General features: G+C 34.8%; 1 protein-coding gene across 1 annotated transcript; it reads left to right on the forward strand.

Moving 5' to 3' along the window:
• Positions 1-10,689: 10,689 nt before the first annotated feature.
• LOC125660285 (uncharacterized) lies at positions 10,690-20,724 on the forward strand. Its single transcript, XM_056148925.1, has 3 exons — positions 10,690-10,901; positions 15,929-16,141; positions 20,192-20,724. Exons 1-3 carry the CDS (start codon positions 10,700-10,702, stop codon positions 20,305-20,307), a joined length of 531 nt encoding a protein of 176 aa, XP_056004900.1. The 5' UTR covers positions 10,690-10,699; the 3' UTR covers positions 20,308-20,724.
• The last annotated feature ends 471 nt before the right edge of the window (positions 20,725-21,195 follow it).

Below are 21,195 nucleotides of genomic sequence, written 5' to 3' on the forward strand. Positions count from 1 at the left end.
TTTCCGGGCTCTAAAGCATTATCCTTTCCACCTGCAGTCACCATATCATACATATGGACTACCCATGGGATGAAGATGTTCCCTATCGATTTTGGGGTCAAAAGGTCAAAGGTCATGCGCACTGGACATCGAAGTAGCAATATGGTTTCCGGGCTCTAAAGCGTTATCCTTTCCACCTACAGTCACCATATCATACATATGGACTACCCACGGGATGAAGATGTTCCCTATCGATTTTGGGGTCAAAAGGTCAAAGGTCACGCGCACTGGACATCGAAGTAGCAATATGGTTCGGTTTGTCATGCCATTTGTTTTTTACACTCAGAAAAGAGGTAGTTTATACCTATTACCAACACCCTTTGGGAGATTGGGGTAAGCGGGGGGTATTCTTAGTGAGCATTGCTCACAGTACCTCTTGTTTTTATATATATTTGTAGTAGTTGGGCATTCTGTCACTACTATTGATATGTTCTTTTTACTTCTCGTTGTGTTTTTTTTTAATGATGATAAGTGTTATATAAAGTATTCAACCCTTTAGATATTTCCAGGTAAGTTTGAGTCCGCCTAGAGTGAGGCTAGCAATAAAATAATAAATAAATAAAGTTTTAGACCTTTAATAAAGTTCAACAATTATATGATAAATACCAAAATGATAATCCCGGGGAATGAATGTGGCTTGAGAGAAAAATATAACTAAATAGGAAAAATAAAGAAACAGTAATCAAAAATACAGGGTGAGGCAACTCCTGATATTTACCTTGTTGCAAGGTTTGGCTCAGAAGAAGCCCCGAGCACGGTTGTGCTCGGGTTTAAATACTATTCTTAACAAAAGAATGAAAGTAAAAGTTACCTGTAATGTGATTTGATAATAAATCTAGAAGTAACCAATGAGAAGTTTTATAATAAAATACGTTTGAAAATAAAAGATAACTCTCTTCCTGTTTCATGAAATAAACAACTCGAATACGAAGATAGGAATTTACGTAGACAAGTAAGTAGAAAATAATGAAATGGAGATAATATAGACCGATACTACCACATATTTAAAACATACATACAGTATATATATATATATATATATATATATATATATATATATATATATATATATATATATATATATACATACATTCTGCAAAGAAACTTGTACAAAATGTTTATAAGAAGCTATCAAAGGTATATGTATATATTCTTTTCTGAGAGAGAGAGAGAGAGAGAGAGAGAGAGAGATGCATTCAGTCATTATCTAATATATTAAAGGTACATATATATTGAAATTTATATTTTTTTTAAACAAAAAAAAAAAAAACCAACAAAAAAACCAACAAAAAAAAAAAAAAAAAAAAAACCCAACAAAAAACAAACCCAAACACTCAATGAAATAATTGATTCCAGCGGTTCCAGCAGGTGTCAAACAATTCTTTTTCACCATTTTTATATGCAATATGTCTTTGAGTTTCATAAAATGTATTCATTAGCGATATCGCAACATTTACATTCAGTGTCTTCCCTTTACAAAACTTCAAATTCTCTTAAGAAATGCTGAACACTATCACATTCCCAAAACAAATGTTCAATTGTTTCTTCTTCTATCTGACAGAATGTACAATTCTTATCATCTCTAATTTTGATTTTGAATAAGTATGAGTTTGAAGCTAAAATTTTGTTCAGAATTCTGTATTGAAACCGTTGTAGTTTACAATTACTTGTAACATTAAAGGGCAATCTAAAGATCATTTTCCATTCTGTGTCATTTAATTCAAATATTTCATTCCACTTTCTTTTACCAGTAGGTTCTGTGCATTTTTGATTGAGAAGAGTATAAAATTGTCTTGATTTTTTTACATCGTAGAAGAGTGTATACACTCGACATAATCAGAGGGTTTGTTAATTTAATTAATTTTTTTTTTTTATCAAACTTGACTTTTTTCATCCATGCTTTAATAGCATTTATGACACTCATATATTCTAAAAAATTAATTTTAACCCTCTTCATCAATAAGGTCATTAAGGTATTTAATATTATTGTGAAACATGGATTTATTAAGAAATGCTTTCCCACCCACAAGAAAGTTAGAATTGTGAAATATTGGAGTATCTACTGTTACTGTAAATGGATTTTGTTTATGCTGTAGCTCAATCCAAGAATCAAATACATCAACCCAAAATTTGTTTTTCAGCGATGTCTTTATGTTTTTTATGTATTCTATTCCACATGTAGTAACTTTATTAAGATCTAAATTTGGTAAGAAATTATGCAAACCCCTATCCGAAAAAAGGAGTTGTCTCATCCAAAACAATTTTAAAGAGGCTACAAAAGCCTTTACACTTTTCACAACTAGCCGATGATACATCAATTATACTTGATGGTAGCAAGGAATCCCTTCTAGAAACAATAAATGTATTACAACACTTCTCTGAAATGTCAGGACTTAGACTAACAGTTAATTTTTCAAAACCCAATACAGTATGGATTGAATAAAAAAAATATAGTCAGGATACCCTTTCTAAAGACTTTCATCTGAATTGGGGGACTTGTAAGTTTACTCTACTTGGAATTAATTTTGATGTAGAGTTACAGAACATGTCAAAACTAAATTATCAGCCAAAGTTAAGCAGAATAAAATCAATCTTCAATCAATGGGAGAAAAGACATTTGACACCAATAGGAAAAATTACTGTTATCAAAACTCTGGTCTTGCCTCTATTAAATCGTATTTTTATGGCAATTCCAAATCCTGATGACAGCTATTGTAAAGAATTAGATAAACTATTCTTTTCTTTCTTGTGGAGCCATTCTCAACATAGAATTAAAAAAGAGGTAATCGTAAAGCAATATGAGGATGGTGGGTTAAAAAAGACAAATATTAATAATTTACTCTGTTGTAACAAGAATGATACACTGATGTACTGAGAGAGATGGTTTCGTTGTAAGTGTGTTTACAGACGATGGTGTAGAGAGTCTGTATCATCATCGGGTCGGGACGAAAACAGAATTATTTTTTCAAGATTAAAGAAGTCAGATAAATTTAGAGAGAAGACTTCCAAATGTGATTGTGAAATAAAATGGTGGTAAGATAATGATTTGGAGTGATTAAGTTTTTTTTGGAAAAAACCCATATATGTTACTACATGGTATTCTGCGTGATTAAGTACCAAAATCCGAAATATTTCAATTGTTCAAATTATCCCTTCCTTACTCGTGTCTCGTTACGAACACTTGTTGAGTCGATTTTAGATGTTATTTATATCTATTTCATTTCTGCCATCGAAGAATTGATATTATAAGTGCACAAAGGTGTAGGTATTTTGATATATAGTAAATTCAGAGTGTCACTGTCGATAATGTCGTTTATATTGTCAATATCGATGACATCTCCAAAGGAAATGCCGCTGGGGCACTTATGCAGTTGCATTAATGTATACCCATGTTGAAGTTTTTAAACATACGATTTACATCGTATGAAGATTCAAGTGAAACAAATTGTAGTAGGACAATTCTAATGCACATTAAATAGAATTCTCTTTGTATTTACGCTACATACGATGTGATTTCCTTCAAGTCATCCACTGTGAAAATGGCAGAACAATGCTGTATATTTTGGCTTCTTTAGGTTGTAGAAATAGGAAGAACCTTTGCTTAATTCCTGATAAATGTTTTTACGCTTTTGTACCTTGAACACACACCAAGAGTTTCTACCATGATAAGCTGCCATGTAAATAATGCACACACATGTAACACAACAACTGTACATTAAGGGGGAATGGACACAATTTGAGCTGAAAATTTTCAAATTTTATTTTTCCATTTTTATTGTTTACAATGCTTAACTAAAGTATTTTAAATGGTCAGCCAAAATTTGAATATCATTTGTTACGTTAAGGTGAGACATGGCACTCGTATCATTCTCTGTTATGTAAACAAGCCTCGTGCCATGTTTTTGTTTAAATATAGCTTGCTTAATAGAAAATAGCATGTGTTAAACAAAATGGTTTGTGCTAAACACTAGAAACTGTTTAATTGTGATCAGAATTAACCTGTTAATTGAACAATCTGCTTTAAACGAACTTTTACTAGCATATTTAACATATATATGTAAACAAAAACATGGCACAAGCCTTGTTTACATAACAAAGAATTGTGAGCTATGTATCTCCTATGTACTTCGACAACTGATATTCCAAATTTTGCTGACCATTAGAAATACTTTAATTGAGCAATCTAAATGGAATAGAAAAATAAAATTGACAATTTTCAGCTCATATCGTGTCCATGCCCCTTTAATGAAAAAGTGGAAATCAATTACACCAAGGGCGCGTTTTACAAAAGAACTTGCGACCAACTTTACATACTAGAATTTTCCAGTTTATTGTGAGATCATTCCCTCCAAATGCAAACTATTTTAAAAAGAAAATGTTGAAAATGAAGCCTCAGAAAAGTTTTACTTCATTCATTTAAAGTAATAACTGTGTAATACAATTTAAGACTTGCGACTTTGTTGTAAGTCGTTTTGTAAAACGGGCCCAGACGTCTCCATATGAGTGAAATTTTCTTGAGAGGGACTTTAAACAATATAGCAACCAACCAACCATTACTCTCAAAAGGTGAGGATCAATGACATCAATCCCACAAAGCATACAAAACCAAGAGTAGGGCAAACACAGACCCCGGACAGATCAGAGTGGGAACAGGTGTCTAGGGGAAGTAAGGGCATCCTATAGACCGGTCACACCCTCTGTAAGCCCAAAATGTAGATCAAATAAACGGAGTTATCCGTAGTCAAAATCAGTATGTAAATAACGGTATGAAACATGTCAGACAGCATTCGAAGTAATGACAGACAACAAACAGCATTTGACGTAATGACAGGTCAAATTTGTAAATTAGATCATCATAACGATGATAAAATTTGCGAAGTGCTGACTTTAAAAGGATACTATTGAAACCCCCTGCAACTTCAACTGAAAACTTGATCATGCATGCAGAATACGTATCGAATAAGTTGAGAGATATAAGCACTTATGCAGATTCCTTGCAAATTGAAGTAGATAGTTTTTTCCTTTTACTACAACAGGCGACCTAGTCGTTAATGCACAGGAACTGGTAATTTTTGTCTATAATAATGATGATACGGGTCTATACCATATACCACTCATAATACAAACACACAAGGAACGAAACGAATTTTTACTCCAAACTTCAATTCAAATTAATTTTAAAATTCGGCTTTTATCATCACCCACCTCAAAGTTCTTTCTGATCCAGTAATTTCAAAATTGATGCCATTGTTCCAACATCAAAAAATTATCCTCATCGACGTGTATACCTCACAGTACTCGATAGTCTTTTGCGACCACTTTTCGGTCCTTTTGGTCATGAACAACGCCACTTTCAGTAATTAATACTTTCGTTTACATTAATCGAATAAAATTATATTAACCTTTTTATGTTAACACATTTATGTTTGATGAATATGTAAAGAAATCAGTTGTTTTCAATTTTCAAATATAACATTTCACTTGCCTAAACTGGATACCGGAAGTGACGTTGTTCATTAGCTAATACTCTGTACACTTTCTATCAAATCTTATCTCTCTCCACATTGCGTTCATTGCTTTATTTATTTCTTACATTTTTAATATTTAAGCTAATTAGGGTTTAATTAGTAATATTAATTAGTAAAACGTCCCAGCAATTCTTCATCGTAAACACATTTCTTTACGAAATATTATTCGACGTACGACTTGTCTTTCTATCTGTGATCAGGGGCAAGTAATTCGTGGGTCACCTGCTTTTCAGGGATACCATCTAGTCATCACCGACAAACAAGGGAATGAGCCAAAAAGTGGTCGCGAAAAACTATCGAATACTGTGATTTATAAGCGTCGATGACGATTATTTTTTATGGTGGACTATGGCATAAATACTGAAATTATTGGATCAGAAAGAATTTTGGGGTGGGTGACAATAAAAGCCGAATTTCAGACAAAGAGCTATTTAAATCGATTTGGAGTAAAACATTGTTTCATTCATTGTGGTGGTTTTTTTTATTTGGGGGTGTATGGTTAGTTTGCTGAATATTGTTCAACGTACCACTCGAGAATTTTTCATTCATATGGAGAAAGCATCATTGCCGATGAAGGACTGCAAAATCTAGGCCTATGCTCGGCGCTTACGGTCCTTGAGCAGGGAGGGATCTTTATCGTGATACACCTGCTGTTACGGTTTTTGTGGTCTCATTCGAAGGACCGCCCCATGTAGTCGCATTTTACGATAAGCAAGGGGGTACTGAGGACCTATTCTAACCTGGATCCCCACGGGGCGGGGGTGTTAGTATTATTACAGACAAAATTACCTCTTACTATGGTTAATTTAATAACATTCCCAGCTGTTTTCTCTGATATCCTTTTGAAATTTACCCCAAATACTACATCAGCATGTAAATTTCTCACGTGTATGCAAATCTGCAACTTGTCACATGAAATGCCACGTGTATTTCAATTTCAATTTCCATTTCCATGTAGCAGTATTTTGATATGTAATTTTCAAACATAAGGAATCACGGTCTAGATTGTGGAGTCTGTGAGGTGATTTTAGAACTACAATGGAAAACATGATGAAGTCTGTATAACGCTTAATTTATCCAGAGACAGTGAGTGTTTAGGAATATCGATCATGAACTCGAATACTGCAGGTTATCCACATCGGGTGTTTGTTAAAGCATCTTGTGTGGTCAGTTTTGAAATGTTAATGCAAATTTGTACTATTATTGATGAATGCGTTTTATGCATTAAAATGAATACAAATGTTTTGATTTCTTGGTTATTGTTATCCATTATGATCATGTAAGTTGTCTATTAAATAGAATGGGGTGCCAAATGTGCACAGATACGATTTTTTTTTATAAAACTTCTCTACAAGTATGGAAACTACAAAACAAGCAAATGCTTTCTATCACATATTTTTTTCCAGATAAAGCCCACACAGTTAACTACATATTCATTACAAGCAGAGATTACACTTGGCAAGAAGCTCGAGAAGTATGCGCAAGTTTGAATGCTTCACTGATAAAAATTGACACTTGGGAGAAATATACAAGAATTCGTCGACTCTACAATTCAACTGAATACTGGGGAAAATTGACGTAAGTATTTCCATGATGTTCTTTCAAAGTAAAGGGGGGGGGGGGGGGGGGGGGGGGCCCATCTTTTCCGGGTTTTGCTAAAACGCGGAACGGAAAACGGAGCGGGATTTAAGAATGGAAAGAATATACAGGGTTTATATCCCGCCCTCTCAGGGCAAAACGCCTTTGACGCACATATATTTATTTAAACAATGAAATGCTTTATGTGTTGTTTTATCGGATGATGAAGGTAGCAAGCATTGTAGAAAAAAAAAATCATAACTCGCGTTAGCAGGTTATGCAAATCTTTCTGCAAATATTCTTACTTTCATCACCGGATGACCTTAAAATTCTATTCACACTTGAATTTTCTGTTAGCCTTTTAGCTATTTCATATACTGGTATTGTGGAATAAATTTGTTAATTCCTTTTACTAGGGTCATAAACTTCACCTTGGTTTTTATTGGTTCTGCTATAATCGGTTTTTCCCCGCTGTATCTCTTCGATTTCAATACAAATCCGCTAGATACCGGTACACATACGAACTTTCACGACATAAATTGATTCCAAATGAGGCAAGCCTTTTGTGCATATCGGACTCGTTTGCTTTAAAATTTGATATGATATATAAATGTATATTATACCTGGTTCAGAACTGAAATCAAATTTAATTCAAGTTCAATGATCTTAAGAATATCTAGTTCGATTAAAAGCAAATTCGATTTAACTAGGTTTTGTTTGAGGATAAATGTTATATCATATACCTAGTAGTGTATCAGCCCTGATACACCTATCTTGGCTAGGGTGAGACAGCTGCAAGTAAGTAGGGCTGTCTCGCCCTAAGGGCCGAGATATCTCTGTCTCGGCCCGTTGTCAAGGGGCTGTCTCGCCCTCAAATTTCAAATAGCTATTTCTTCTTTAATCTTTTGAAATCTAACATAACTACATGAAAAAATGATGTTAGACACAATTTTTTCATATATAATACTTTCTTTCACGACAAAATTTAATTTAAGCAGAAAAATTAAATAAAAACGTTTTTGAAAACAGCGCTAAATTGTAGCGAGTATCTAAGCAAAGGGGGGTAACCCAAGTAACAATTGTTTATTTAGAACAATAACACGTTTAACTTCATTTCAAAACAATCAACGTTCTAGGTGACAGAAAACAGTAGGAGGATTATGGAGGGTGATACTGAAGCATTTTCAGAAATCCCCGGTCCTAATGGAGATAAAATGTTAATTTACAGCAATTTTGATGTAGAAAACTGTTTTAAAACGATTTCTGAAATCTAAAATCCCGAGGACTTGGCAATAAAACGAGAAAAGTAGAACCATTATCTTCCGACGTATTTCAACGACTTATAGATGCTAAACAGATGGGAAACGGTAAAAAAAACTTACTTCAGTATAAGGTAACATTTCTTAAGCAAAGAAATAGCAGCATCAGATCTGTAAACATTCCCGTTCATACGATGACGCCTCGTAAACAAAGTTCTACAACTCTTACAAATTATATGAAATATTGAAAACGGGCGAGTTTGGTAAATCCGAAAAAATAAATAAAAATCAGCAATGGAATAAAGCTACAAAACCCAGACTTTAGCATGTTTCACAATGTCAATAGTACTGGAAACGTAACCATTAAAGTAAACTCTCTGAAGGAATGAAATAGTCAAATTTCGTTGTACAGTATACCATGTATTTATGTTTGGGTCAATGACCCCCCCCCCCCCCCCCCCCCACCCAATTTAAAAAAAAAATGTTTATCAACTTGTTGTGTTTTAGGTATATGATATAAACAATATCACACTCTAATGTTGATCTCGGACCTGGGATTGCCCCTCGAGTGATCTCAGCCCTCGCCCTACGGGCTCGGGCCGAGATCAACTCTCGGAGCCAATCCCAGGTCCGAGATCAACATTAGAGTGTGATATTCTATATATATTATCTTAATTAAATCTAATCTAAATTATATTATCTTATGTTGTGTTCTTGAGGGGATGGGTGAAAACCTCATAAAATATTTGCAGACAGAATAAAGTGATAACATTTGAAAGGGGTTTAAAATTATAACTCCAGTCTTTTCAGTATTTGCATTTAATTTTTTTAATTTGAGAAACAACATACTGTCACAATCGAAGAAAAGGGTGTCGGAAAATGACAAAGTCGGAAAGAGTGTGGCTTATTACTTCATTGCTTAAAAGTTTTCATTATAAGTTAAAATGGTTTTAGAATGTATATATGCATTAGTATGAAGTATATGAAACGGTGGATTCTGAGGATGACTCCTCGTTCTCTCTGTAATTTCTGTTTTCTTTTTCAAGATTCTGACCTCTTAATTTTAAGGATTATTGCGTAGAATATTTTCCGTTTCGTTCCATTTTCCGTTCCGCGTTTTAGCAACACCATTTTTTGTCCGAACTTTTCGTTACTAGCCCCCTCTTTTCTACCCCCCCCCCCCCCTTTTATCCATCCGCCAACACGAAGTATAGCACTGTTTTGAAATCAATCATGTTGTAATGAATTATTTCAGTTTTAGCATGACTTGTTCGTGTGATTACCATACCTATATAATTACATTTGCTGTTTCCTTAGTTGACAATACTAACGAAATTGACATTCAATGTTTGATGTTATGAAGTCGTTCACGTGATCACAGTGGCGTAGCTTTAATTGAGGCAACCGAGGCAGCTGCCTCGGTAAAAAAAAAAAAACAACACACCTTTTACGTTGTTAAAATGTCGATAGCTTCTGGGGGGCGCAACCCCCCAGACCCCCTGCGTCGGTAATATTCGAACCCAAGCTACGCCTATGGATCAGACTCTCTTACGTATGAATACAATTATTGTTTCAAACGTCAGGTATTTTAACCTGGCTTCTTGCTTACGCAATGGGTGGCGGATTTAGAACCCCTCCCCTGTTTTCTTTCACGAAGTTATCAGGAATGAATTACTCCAACAACACCTCCTGAAATTCTCTGAACGCGCAAGCGCATTTGAAATCTTTCGTATCATCATTAGTCAGGTTGAGGGCTGACTAAACATGTAGAGTAAATGTTGTAAACATTGAGATTCACATTGTATATATAAAGATATTAATTATAATAGGGTAAATTCTGATGAAATATTTGAAAAGAATCGACCGAGAAGTGATGTTATTCTCCCAGAGCAAGTCCTCGCAGTGACATTATTCAATCAAAATACTCAATTGTGGATCAGTCCATAAAAAATAGGGAAAATAGGATTTTGATTAGCAAAGCAAAAACAATAAACATGTAATTTGCAGCGTAAATACTCTTTGGAAAAACTGTAGATTTAGTGGTAGCCTTTTTGTATATTTTTAGCCAATCTATGCAAAACCTTTTCGTGTATCCAGAGGAAGGGACAGGTCATTTCGAAAATTAAAGTAAAGGACAGGCCATCCCGAGAATGGTCTTTACAAAACATTAGTAGAAAAGTGTGCAGGAAATATATGATGGACATCATATTTTTCTTGTCTCATTTTTTTCTACAACTTCTCATGATGACGTTATGCGTTTTGTCTTACTTCAGCAATGACTTTGCGTGGACTGGGATGACAAACACACTGGATGGATATAAATGGCAGGGTTGTGAGCCGTATAATTTTTCAACATTTGTTCACTTCAAAGATTCTGGGAGCATCCCGTTTGAATCTAACCGCCAATGCTATAAAACCAAAAAAGATCTGGATTTTGCCTTGGAACAAAAAGAGTGCACGGAGAACAATGGCGCTATATGTGAGCAGCATATTGAAGGTACTTACATTAACTGTTATGTTTAGCAAAGAAACAGTATGATATACCTTTAAAAATACAGATTCGAATTTTTGGGTCAATCACCACGGTAAACAGGAAATAGAATGGATTTGAGTAACGAAGTCGGACATGGCCTTTTCTATTCATTCACTTATACAAATTACGTTGCACTTCATTTGTTTTCTTTACAATAGTATGCATTTTCGGGAATTACCTCGATATGGTTTGGAGAATATATTTGAAATCAATATGCTTCAAACGAATCAAATTTCACTGTATTCGTCCACTGTTTTAATATGTACTTCAAACGAATCGTTTCATTACATTTATGTTTTCGTAGTCTTGCACATTTGAACCAGATTTAATCGATACGTTTTCTATTATCTCGATTTTGTTGAAATATTAAAAAATAATCAAAATCTATCCTTGATAAGGGATTCAATGAAAACAGAGTTATTGCCCTTTGATTCATTATTTTTGAAACATATTATTGGTTATTTATATATAATTTAGATTTTTAAATTTTTCATGTTTAGCAAGATTTTTTTTACAATTACCATTGGAAAAGACTCCAACAAAATTTATGGTAATGGCATGCATAAATCTAAATAAATCATTGATTTTGAAAAATCTTATGACGTCACAGGAGGGTGGAACTACTTTAAACTTGAATTATCTGTTGGTGTCAACACAACATAAGCAACACAAATCGATCATTACATAAATTAGATACATAATTATGTCCTCTAACACTACAGATCAAAAAAGATTAATACTAGTAATGGATATAAATAATTACCTTTTTGCACTTGAAATACGAAAAAATTCATGATATCAAATTTGAGAGTTTAAAAGGGCGTATTAGGAGTAACGTCAATTTCTAAAATTTCAGATAATCTTTAAGGTCTTGTCTCAAAAGTTAAAATGGAACTTTGAAAAGTGGGGATTAACGATCAAATTTTTAATTATTGGCGAAAATACTGAATTTCTATACAAAATTTCGAGTACATTAATTTAGAGTTTTTAAAGAATCGGTGTGTTTGAATAAATATATCAAGCAAATTGGTAAATTACAACATTTGAACTAGTTCCAAGTCTCAACTACTTGTATCATAAATCTGAAATACACGTATAGAAGTATAAGAAAAAGATGATATATGGGATGAAACAGAAACTGTAATATCATGCAGATTTAGAACGTTTTGATTAGTTAATCCTTCCGCCACAAAATATAGCCCTTGTCAAACCCTTTCAAAATTTGAATTGACACAAAAGTTCTTAACTGAATAACGTTCAATAATATAAGATGTGTAATATATGTATGTTTACACCAATGGGATGGCATCCGCTGATTTTGTTGTCTCCCAATCCATGCCTTTAGCTTTCCCAAAATTCTTGATATTTTCCCAGTCCCAAGTATGTACAACTTTCTACCATTCTTTCCCAGCAGCAATCAGTTGAGTACAAGCATCAGAAATCATTTTTCTGGGATACCTCCTAATTGAAACAAAACGTCGTAGTACCATAATGAAACTGCCCATGTCATATCCTTCTGCTACATCAGTGTACATCGCTCTTGCTACTAAGCAATTGAATAAAACACCATAACCTTTTCCATGGGTCCGTTTCTTAACGGTGCCCTTGATTACGAGAGGTCCAAACAAACGACAGCACACATATAGAAGGGAGTCTTTCATTTGGCACTGGGCCCATCTGGTGAATTTGTGTAATTTTGTATTTCCTTCTACATATCACACACCTTGACTTGATTCTGTTAATAATATTTTTCACTTTCGGTATTCAAAACCTGCTACGGATCTTTGCTAAAGTAACATCAATCCCTGTGTGATCTTCTTCATGTATTGATTTCACTACGTACCCTGTAAATGCATGATTGGTGGGAAGAAGTGCGAATGTTGACTGATTCCAGTTATCCTCAATCCGTTTACTCATTCTTTGTCCCACTGTAATAATTCCATCCTTTGTTTGTTCAGGACCAAAACGTCGAAATATCTGCATAACATTATTTGGGAGGTCCATTTGAGAAAGTAAAATCCAAGACATTTCAGCCTGTCTTATAACTTCAGCTGTCAGTTTTTGTTTTAAAAAATTCTTGAACGAGTGTGCTTAAAATATGAGTTGTAAAATACCGGTGAGTCTAAACAGTTTACTCAAGGATGATACTCTAGTATTGTCTATCAACTGCAGTGTACAGGTTGAGGATGATTCGTTTTGCTTCACTTCAATATTGTCAGTTGACACACTATGCACTAGAAATCTGGAATTTCTTGAACATCAACATCTTGTTTCATTGGCCATTGATCAGTTGAAAGGTATAAGAATTCGGGTCCTTTCTATCACCACGAATCATTATTCAATGCACTAGGATGTGTACTCCTTGTTAGATCCGCTGGATTTTGATCAGAAGGTATCCAAAACCATTCAGTTTTTTTTGTGTTTTTGGATTGTATCTCGGCTTTTTTATTCGCGACAAATGTACCGAAGCCGTAACTTTCCTTTTGAATTTGGGCGCAGATAATGCAGAACCACCAAGATGAATTACTTTTTGAAATGTAAAAGTCGTACTGTTCACAATTTGCTCCATTGTTGTCTCATATTTGAGGATAAAGCTCTATCCCTCTCTTCAGAATTACTTTGATTTCCTTGGCATACATGTAAATTCCTAAAGTGTAAGGAACAATGAGTCCTAATGGGTCCTGCAACTTGACTGAGCACCATTCTTTTTGTCAACATCTTTGGAATTTCCTCTACGTTTTCGGCTAACTTCACTTCAGGGCACTTGTGTTTTGTTCTCCTTGAAAATTTCAATCGCACTCTGAATGTAAATATATCATTAATAGGTTTCCAAACTAGTCCTAACACTTTCTCGGATTCCGCATTCATCAACTTGATTTCTTCACTTTCCTTACGATGGTGTCCTGATATGATCCACTGCTTTATGTTAAAGCCACCAAAGTCCAACACCCTATTGATATTCCCAGCTAACTGCAGTACATTTTCAAATGTAGAATCTAAAGCTAATATATCGTCAATATAGCTGTTGTTTTTTATAACACTAGTAGCCTTTGGGTAAATGTCAGCATTTCAGCCGTTTTATTGAGAACTATAATGGCGATAGCACAACTGGGTCGATCTCCGAATGGAACACTCCTCAGCACATAATGATCCAGTGGTCTGTTAACTTTAAAGTTTCTCAATAAATATCTGTCAGTATGTTGATCTTCTATGGAAAGAGGAATAGAGTTATAAATTTTCGAAATGTCACCAACAAGAACTACCTGATTTTCACGAAATTTCAACAAGATGGAAAGAAGGTCATATAAAACCTTTGGCCCAGTAGTCGTTAATAAAGGATTCCACTTCCATGCAGAATTTTTGGTCCAGCATTTGTTTGTATCATCATGCTTTAACCCCATCTCAATCATATTCAGTTCATGCTCTTCTTCGAGGGTGAAATTTCCTGAACCAACAACACAATGTCCACATCGGCATCCTCCACATCTTGGTTGACAAACTTGCAATGTCTAGAAAGCTATCAAACTGATCTTTCAATGTTTTAGTATTCACAATATGCATGGAACTTAATTCACTTAGTTATAAAGGCTGAATCTGCTGATGATTTACAATATATGTTGAATGATTTTTATATATACTGTACACAGCGGACATTGAATGTTAATATCGAAAGAAAAAAAAAACCAACAATTTTTTAAAATATTCTCAAACGTTCATTGATGAAAAGGTACTTATATTACAAAGGTGGTGTTACAGAAAATGTTAAGGAATTCTAATATCTTGGTATTGTATTTTCTAGATCAGGGTCCTTTTGCAAAGCTGCTAAACATTTATGTGAACAAACCAAGAAAGCTATGTATGGAGTCATAAGAAAAAATAGACTGTTTAATACCAATTAGTTGTCAATGAAAGGTGAACAAACAGTGATCAATCTCACAACTCCTAAAATCAATACAAAATAGATAGTTGGGCAAACACGGACCCCTGGACACACCAAAGGTGGGATGAGGTGCCTAGGAGGAGTAAGCATCCAAATGTGACCTGTTTGACAAACTCGTTTTACTGTGAAATATGTGGGGTATGGAAATTTACAAGTTGTAGAACGCATTCAGTTCAAATTTCTGAGACATATTTTCAACTGAAAACCTCCACGCCCTCATTTATGGTACTGTATATGGTGAAACAGGTCGTATCCCAATTTATATTAATGTGTATAGTAGAATTATTTCATACTGGGCCAAATTATTGCCAGGTTATGTCAATGACTTTAATGTAATTCATTAATTTTTGTATACACAATACATGTATCTTAACGGCACTATTAATAACCCTGGTTTGAATGTATTCATGGAATTTTGAACATGTGTAAACTTTCAAATATATAGCATCAACAAGAGAATGTAAATGGATAACAAATACTGTCAAACAAAGACTTAAGGATCAATTTATTCAAACATGGTCAGACGATTCATAGCTCTTATCCTTGGACGAATTTGGCTCCACTTTTTTGGCACGCTGTTTTTGGCTATATTTAGCTCTAAAACTTCATAGTTATTTCGGATTTCAAACATTTCGGTTGAGCATCACTGAAGAGACATTATTTGTCGAAATGCGCATCTGGTGCATCAAAATTAAAAAAGTTTCACAGTACTTTTAAGGCAGAATTTGGACTTGAAAAATATTCAGAAAAATTGCTTACAAATCACCGCCTTCTAGAAGAGTCTGGCAGATGGATTAGTATTCCGTATAATGATAGATTTTGTGTAACGAATCAAAAATTGCAGACGAATTTCATTATATATTACAATGCAGTGCTATGTCAAATATTAGAAGAGAGTACCTACACAGTAGATAGTGGCTACTACACAAGACCTAATGCTTTTGAATTTCATTTGAGTACACCAATCTTGTAACTTTTCTGCATAGGTAGTACTTGCTTTTGAGTATGCTGGTTTCTTTCAGTACACTGATTTAGTATCTTTTTTGCACAGGTAATACGTGTCCTTTGAGTACGCTGATCTCACTAGAGTTGAAAGACGTCCAATCCAAAACTAAAGCAGACTGCATTAATACCTGTGAAAGCGATGTGACGTGTTACGCCATCGTGTCATACTCCAATGCCGAGTGCTTATTGATGAAGGCAAATGAGGCTAGCGAAGGAAGCTCCTCTGAGGTCAAAATTGCTATTCGACAATGCATACGGGGTATGTTTAAATACTTTTTATGCGATTTTTCTCTCTGTTTGAAACAGTTTGCAGAAATGGATTTTTGTATTGTGGTTTGATAGGTGACTAAGATTATGAAAGATATGTTACACCACTGACAAATTATGAAAGGTGAAGATAACGAACAGTGATCAATCTCAAAACTCCTATAAGCAATAAAAAACAAAGAGTTAGGCAAACACGGACCCCTGTATATACCAGAGGTGGGATCAGGTGCCTAGGAGGAGCAAGCATCCCCTTTTGACCGTTTACATCCGTCGTGACCCCTATATCTTGATCAGGTAAAGGAGTTATCCGTAGTCAAAATCAGTGTACCAAGAACGGCCTAACAAGTCAGACAGCATTTGACCCAATGATAGGTTGTATTGGTAAACTAGATTGTTATAACGACCATAGAATTTAATTTGAATAAACTGGTTGAAAGTACATGTAAATATAATATTTTCTGTAAGTTGAAATCACGCCTCTACCTAGTAAATTGACAAATGTATTGATGTAGCAATAGAATAATCTTAGTACATGACGATATTTGAAATGCATACAAGTATAATTTTATCAATAAAAATATTCATCCCCAAACCAATGTTAAAACTTTCAACATATTTCTATCAAATGGGTATGCTTTGAAAAAGTAGAAAGCAAAGGAGATTAGATTTATATCTAGACTAGTGCTCCAATTGTTCCACAATTGATTGATTGATTTTATATTGTTTGACGCCCCTCTCGAGAATTTTTCATTCATATGAAGACGTCACCATTGCCGGTGAAGGGCTGCAAAATTTATCTTTATCTCCTGCCAGACCTACTGTGACACAGGGCCTCGGTTTTCTGGTCTCATCTGAAGGATCACCCCATTTAGTCGCCTCTTACAACAAGCAAGGAGTACTGAGGACCTGGATCCACACGGGACCCTATATCCGAAGTTGTACCCCATTCTATTCTTATTTGAGTTCTTTACTACATGCGTTTTGCGTTCTTTGCTACATATCATCCCGAAAAAGTGTAGTAGGAAATCCAATAGAAACATAATTTCAAATTTCTCAGTATTTCTTAGCAAATGGTCATTCAGTCCTCGGCAAATTAATATTCATGAAATGCATACATACAGGTCTTTGTTTTTTCTCCTCACATTATCTATTAGAAATTCATGATAAATATATATATATTATTACTACAGTAACTTGATCCGAAGAGTCGGATCACGTCGAGTTGACAGGCGTGGATCATCAGATCACACGAGACGCGAAGCGTCGAGTTTGATCTGATGATCCGCGCCTGTCAACGAGACGTGATCCAACTCTTCGGATCAAGTTACTGTAGTAATGATAAATTTATTATATACCCCTTCTGCCTTTTAAATCCACATTTATAAGATACTAAATGCAATCCAAATTATCAAAAACACAGACATACCATGAAATTATGTTTTGTGTACGCAGTTTCGTTTGTGACGCAGTCAATATTTTCCACAAATAACGTTGCGTTGATGCATTGTGACGTCATTGTGACGGCATCAGTTTCAGAGGATACTGATACGGAATCAGAAAACCACAGTGTGGTGATCCGGAAAACCGGATCACACGCTGTGAAATCCACAGTGTCAAAGAACGATACATTGATGGGTATATAATAAATACCTATATTATAAATTTCCACTTTTTTTTTTGCATTGATAAGAGGGTTATAGTATCAATATTCACGAATCAGAAACAAATCCATCCCATACACAGGGGCTTCTGATCCATTTTGTTCTCAATCTATATATGACTATCTAACAAGGGATGACACGAAAATAGGATACCGGTTGTAAACAAAGCTCAAAATCACCTTAGTTCCAAGAAACAGATAGAATTTTCCTATCCAAAGGGCGTTAAACATCTCGTAATACAAGTCCAACGTAGTTTGATCCTTTCATATTTAATTTAATGAGTTTTATAAACGAAAATATTTCAAGCTGTATGCATTGTGGTCGATCACGCACAGGAAAAGATAACTCCTGCAATGAAACTAACGTAGTCCAATCCTTTTATGTTGGATTTAATGAGTTTTATAGACTGGAGTGTTGTACACTGCATTTAAAATCAGTCTGAAATAAAATATTACCTTCCAAAGAAAAAAAAATCCCGTTTTAAATACCGTCATTTGCGTAAAAAAAATTCTAGGTTTTTCTTTCTAAATATAAACACTCCCGAGAGTTTCCGAAAGCTGGAAGTTAGTTTCATAGTTTCATTATTAGTTTCACTATAGAGTGAGCCAGAAGGACGAATAGCCCCCTTCGGTTCACCGGTAGGGGACTGATAACCAAAATGTATTTTCATGGAGTACAAATCTACCGTAAAACCTTATGTTGTGCTTTCCCATTTTAGCTCACCTGAGCTGAAATTCTGATCACCGGTTGTCCGTCTGTCTGTAAACTTTTCAAATTTTCATGTTCTTCTCCAGATCCACAGGACCAATTTCAGTCAAACTTGGTACACATCACCCATTGTAAAGGGGATTCAAGTTTGTTCAACTGAAGAGCCATCCCCCCTTCAAAGGGGAGATAATCACAAAAATGTAACAATACGGTTGTGTCATTCAAAAATCTTCTCAAGAATCACTGGGCCAGAAAAGTTCAAATTTACATGAAAACTTCCTGACATAGTGCAGATTCAATTTTATTAAAACCATGGCCCTCGAGGGTAGGATGGAGCCACAATAGGGGATCAAAATTTTACATGCGAATATATTGGGAAATTCTTTAATAATCATCTCAAAAACCACTGAACCAGAAAAGCTTCCTGACATAGTGCAGATTTAAGTTTGTTCAAATCATGCCCTCTGAATGGTAGAGTGTGCAACAAAAGGGGATCAAAGTTTTGGATTCGAATATAAAGGGAATTTTTAAAAAAAAAAAATCTCCTCATAAACCACTGGGCCAGAAAAGTTCAAATTTACATGAAAGCTTCCTGACATAGAGTAGATCCAAGTTTGTGCAATTTATGGTCACTGGGGTAGGGTGTGGCTACAATTGGGGATCAGAGTGTTTTATGCTGACATATGGGGGAAATCTTTTTTAACCTAGGGTTTTCATATTTTGAATATACAATTTTTACGAAAAGACATTTAATGTGATGCGATGGTATGTGATCTTATGACCTTGACCTGGAAGTTTCACCTACTTTTAATGAAAATCTGACCTATACAATATGTTCTGAACTATTTAAAGTAGATCTTTCATATCTTGTATATGTATATTTCTTACATGGCAAGACCTTTTATTTCATATCATGATCTTTGACTCTGTGACCTTGAACTCGGAGTTTGACCTACTTTTAAGAAAATATATCCTATTGAATATATTGAGAACTATTTTAGGTGGGACTTTCATATTTTGTATATAGGTTCTTTATGGCAAGACCTTGTACACAATGGTGTTTGATGTTTTTACCTTGAAGTTTGACCAATTTAAAAAAACCACATCTGACCTATTCAGTATCTCCTGGTAGGGCTTTCATAGTTTGTATATAGGTTCTTTATGACAAGATTTTATCATTTTGTGAATCTTGACCTTTTGACCTTGACCTGGAAGTTTGACCTACTTTTAATAAAAATCTTACCTATAAATATCTCCTGAGCTATGTAAGATAGAGCTTTCATTTCTTATGACAAGGTCTTCATATCATACCATGATCATTGACCTTGTGACCTTGGTCTCATCCAGAACAGCAAGATCATTATAGTCATATTGGTTTTGAGGCATATCTGTGTTATGTGAATTCATTTTCAGTTATGTTGTGATCCTTTGAGGCTAGGTTGGGTCACAATATTGGGTCAAAACTTTTCATGGGAATAAAGATTGATAAAACAAATCTTTTAAAAATCACAACAGCTCAACAAAAACAGGGCCAACGTGACCCATGGGTCTCTTGTTTGTTTTGGGGTTCTGTTTTGTTCTTATACTTCTTTTTATTTTATTTTTTTGTCTTTCTATATTTTTATTTAATACTTTTGATTATCATCACTAATGATTCTCTCTTCAATGTACAGGTGAAGTGAAGGATAGCACCGAGGTCATCACGCCAACGGAAGTCACCGATAAAATTCCCCATCTTAATTGTGGCACTGGAGCCGGTGAGTGTACATTCTCGGACATCGGGCATTAACTTCCTCATCAGGTCTTCTAAAGGGCAACAACCCTTGTATGTTAGCTTAAAATTCAATTGGGTTCACTTAGGGGGTAAAACTTCATTCTAAACAGTGCTGTTATGGACTACGAGGGTTGTTCGATATGTAATGTGTATTGTACGATATCTCAAAAGCATTCAAGTAAAATAGTGAAATGAACATTACGTCCATTCAAAGTATTCTCCGCGGTTTGAAATACATAATTTCAATCTCTGAATCCATTTCTGAAATTCGTCACGGTACGCTGATTTATGTAAACCTCTGAAGCACTGACTGATGGCTGAGACATGGCCTTGTCGGGACTTGTAACGACGACCAGATAAGAACTTTTTTTGGAAAAAGGAAAACGTCGCATGGGGGCTAGATCTGGAGAGTATGGTGGGTGTGGCAAGGCGGTAACCTTCTCCGACTTCAAAGATTGTTTCAGAAGCTCAGATGTATGTGATGGAGCATTATTATGAAGTAGACGAACATGTCTAAATCCTGACACAGGACATCGTTTATTATTAATAGACTCCATAATTATATTACGAGTGTGGGATAGGGAAATTCCACCGAGGGGACAAGATTCGCAGTCTAAGCCGAGTCCTAGACAGCGAATCTTGTTCCAGTAGATATTTTCGTTAGGTTCTATATTTGTGATCTTGAAGATGAATACAATATAATATACATGTAATATATTCCAGAGGTGAAATTTCCCTATCCCACACGAGTAAATAATGAAGGATTATTTTTCTCACATTTTACCTACAGTTTAGTGCATAAATTTAGGAACTTTGAGAAATATCAAATTTCTCATTTGAACTTCGATGCAAAAACTAATTAGATAGGCAGAAAGAGCATACTCGAAAATGGTTTACACTGTA

The sequence above is a fragment of the Ostrea edulis genome, chromosome 9 (genome assembly GCF_947568905.1).
Source record: "Ostrea edulis chromosome 9, xbOstEdul1.1, whole genome shotgun sequence".
NCBI lineage: Eukaryota > Metazoa > Mollusca > Bivalvia > Ostreida > Ostreidae > Ostrea > Ostrea edulis.

Coding starts and splice junctions, on each gene's coding strand:
- LOC125660285 (XM_056148925.1), top strand. CDS start 10,700: ATGACAAACACACTGGATGGATATAAATGGCAGGGTTGTGAGCCGTAT. Junction 10,902..15,928: donor ATGTGAGCAGCATATTGAAG/GTACTTACATTA, acceptor TTTTTTGCACAG/GTAATACGTGTCCTTTGAGT. Junction 16,142..20,191: donor TATTCGACAATGCATACGGG/GTATGTTTAAAT, acceptor TTCAATGTACAG/GTGAAGTGAAGGATAGCACC.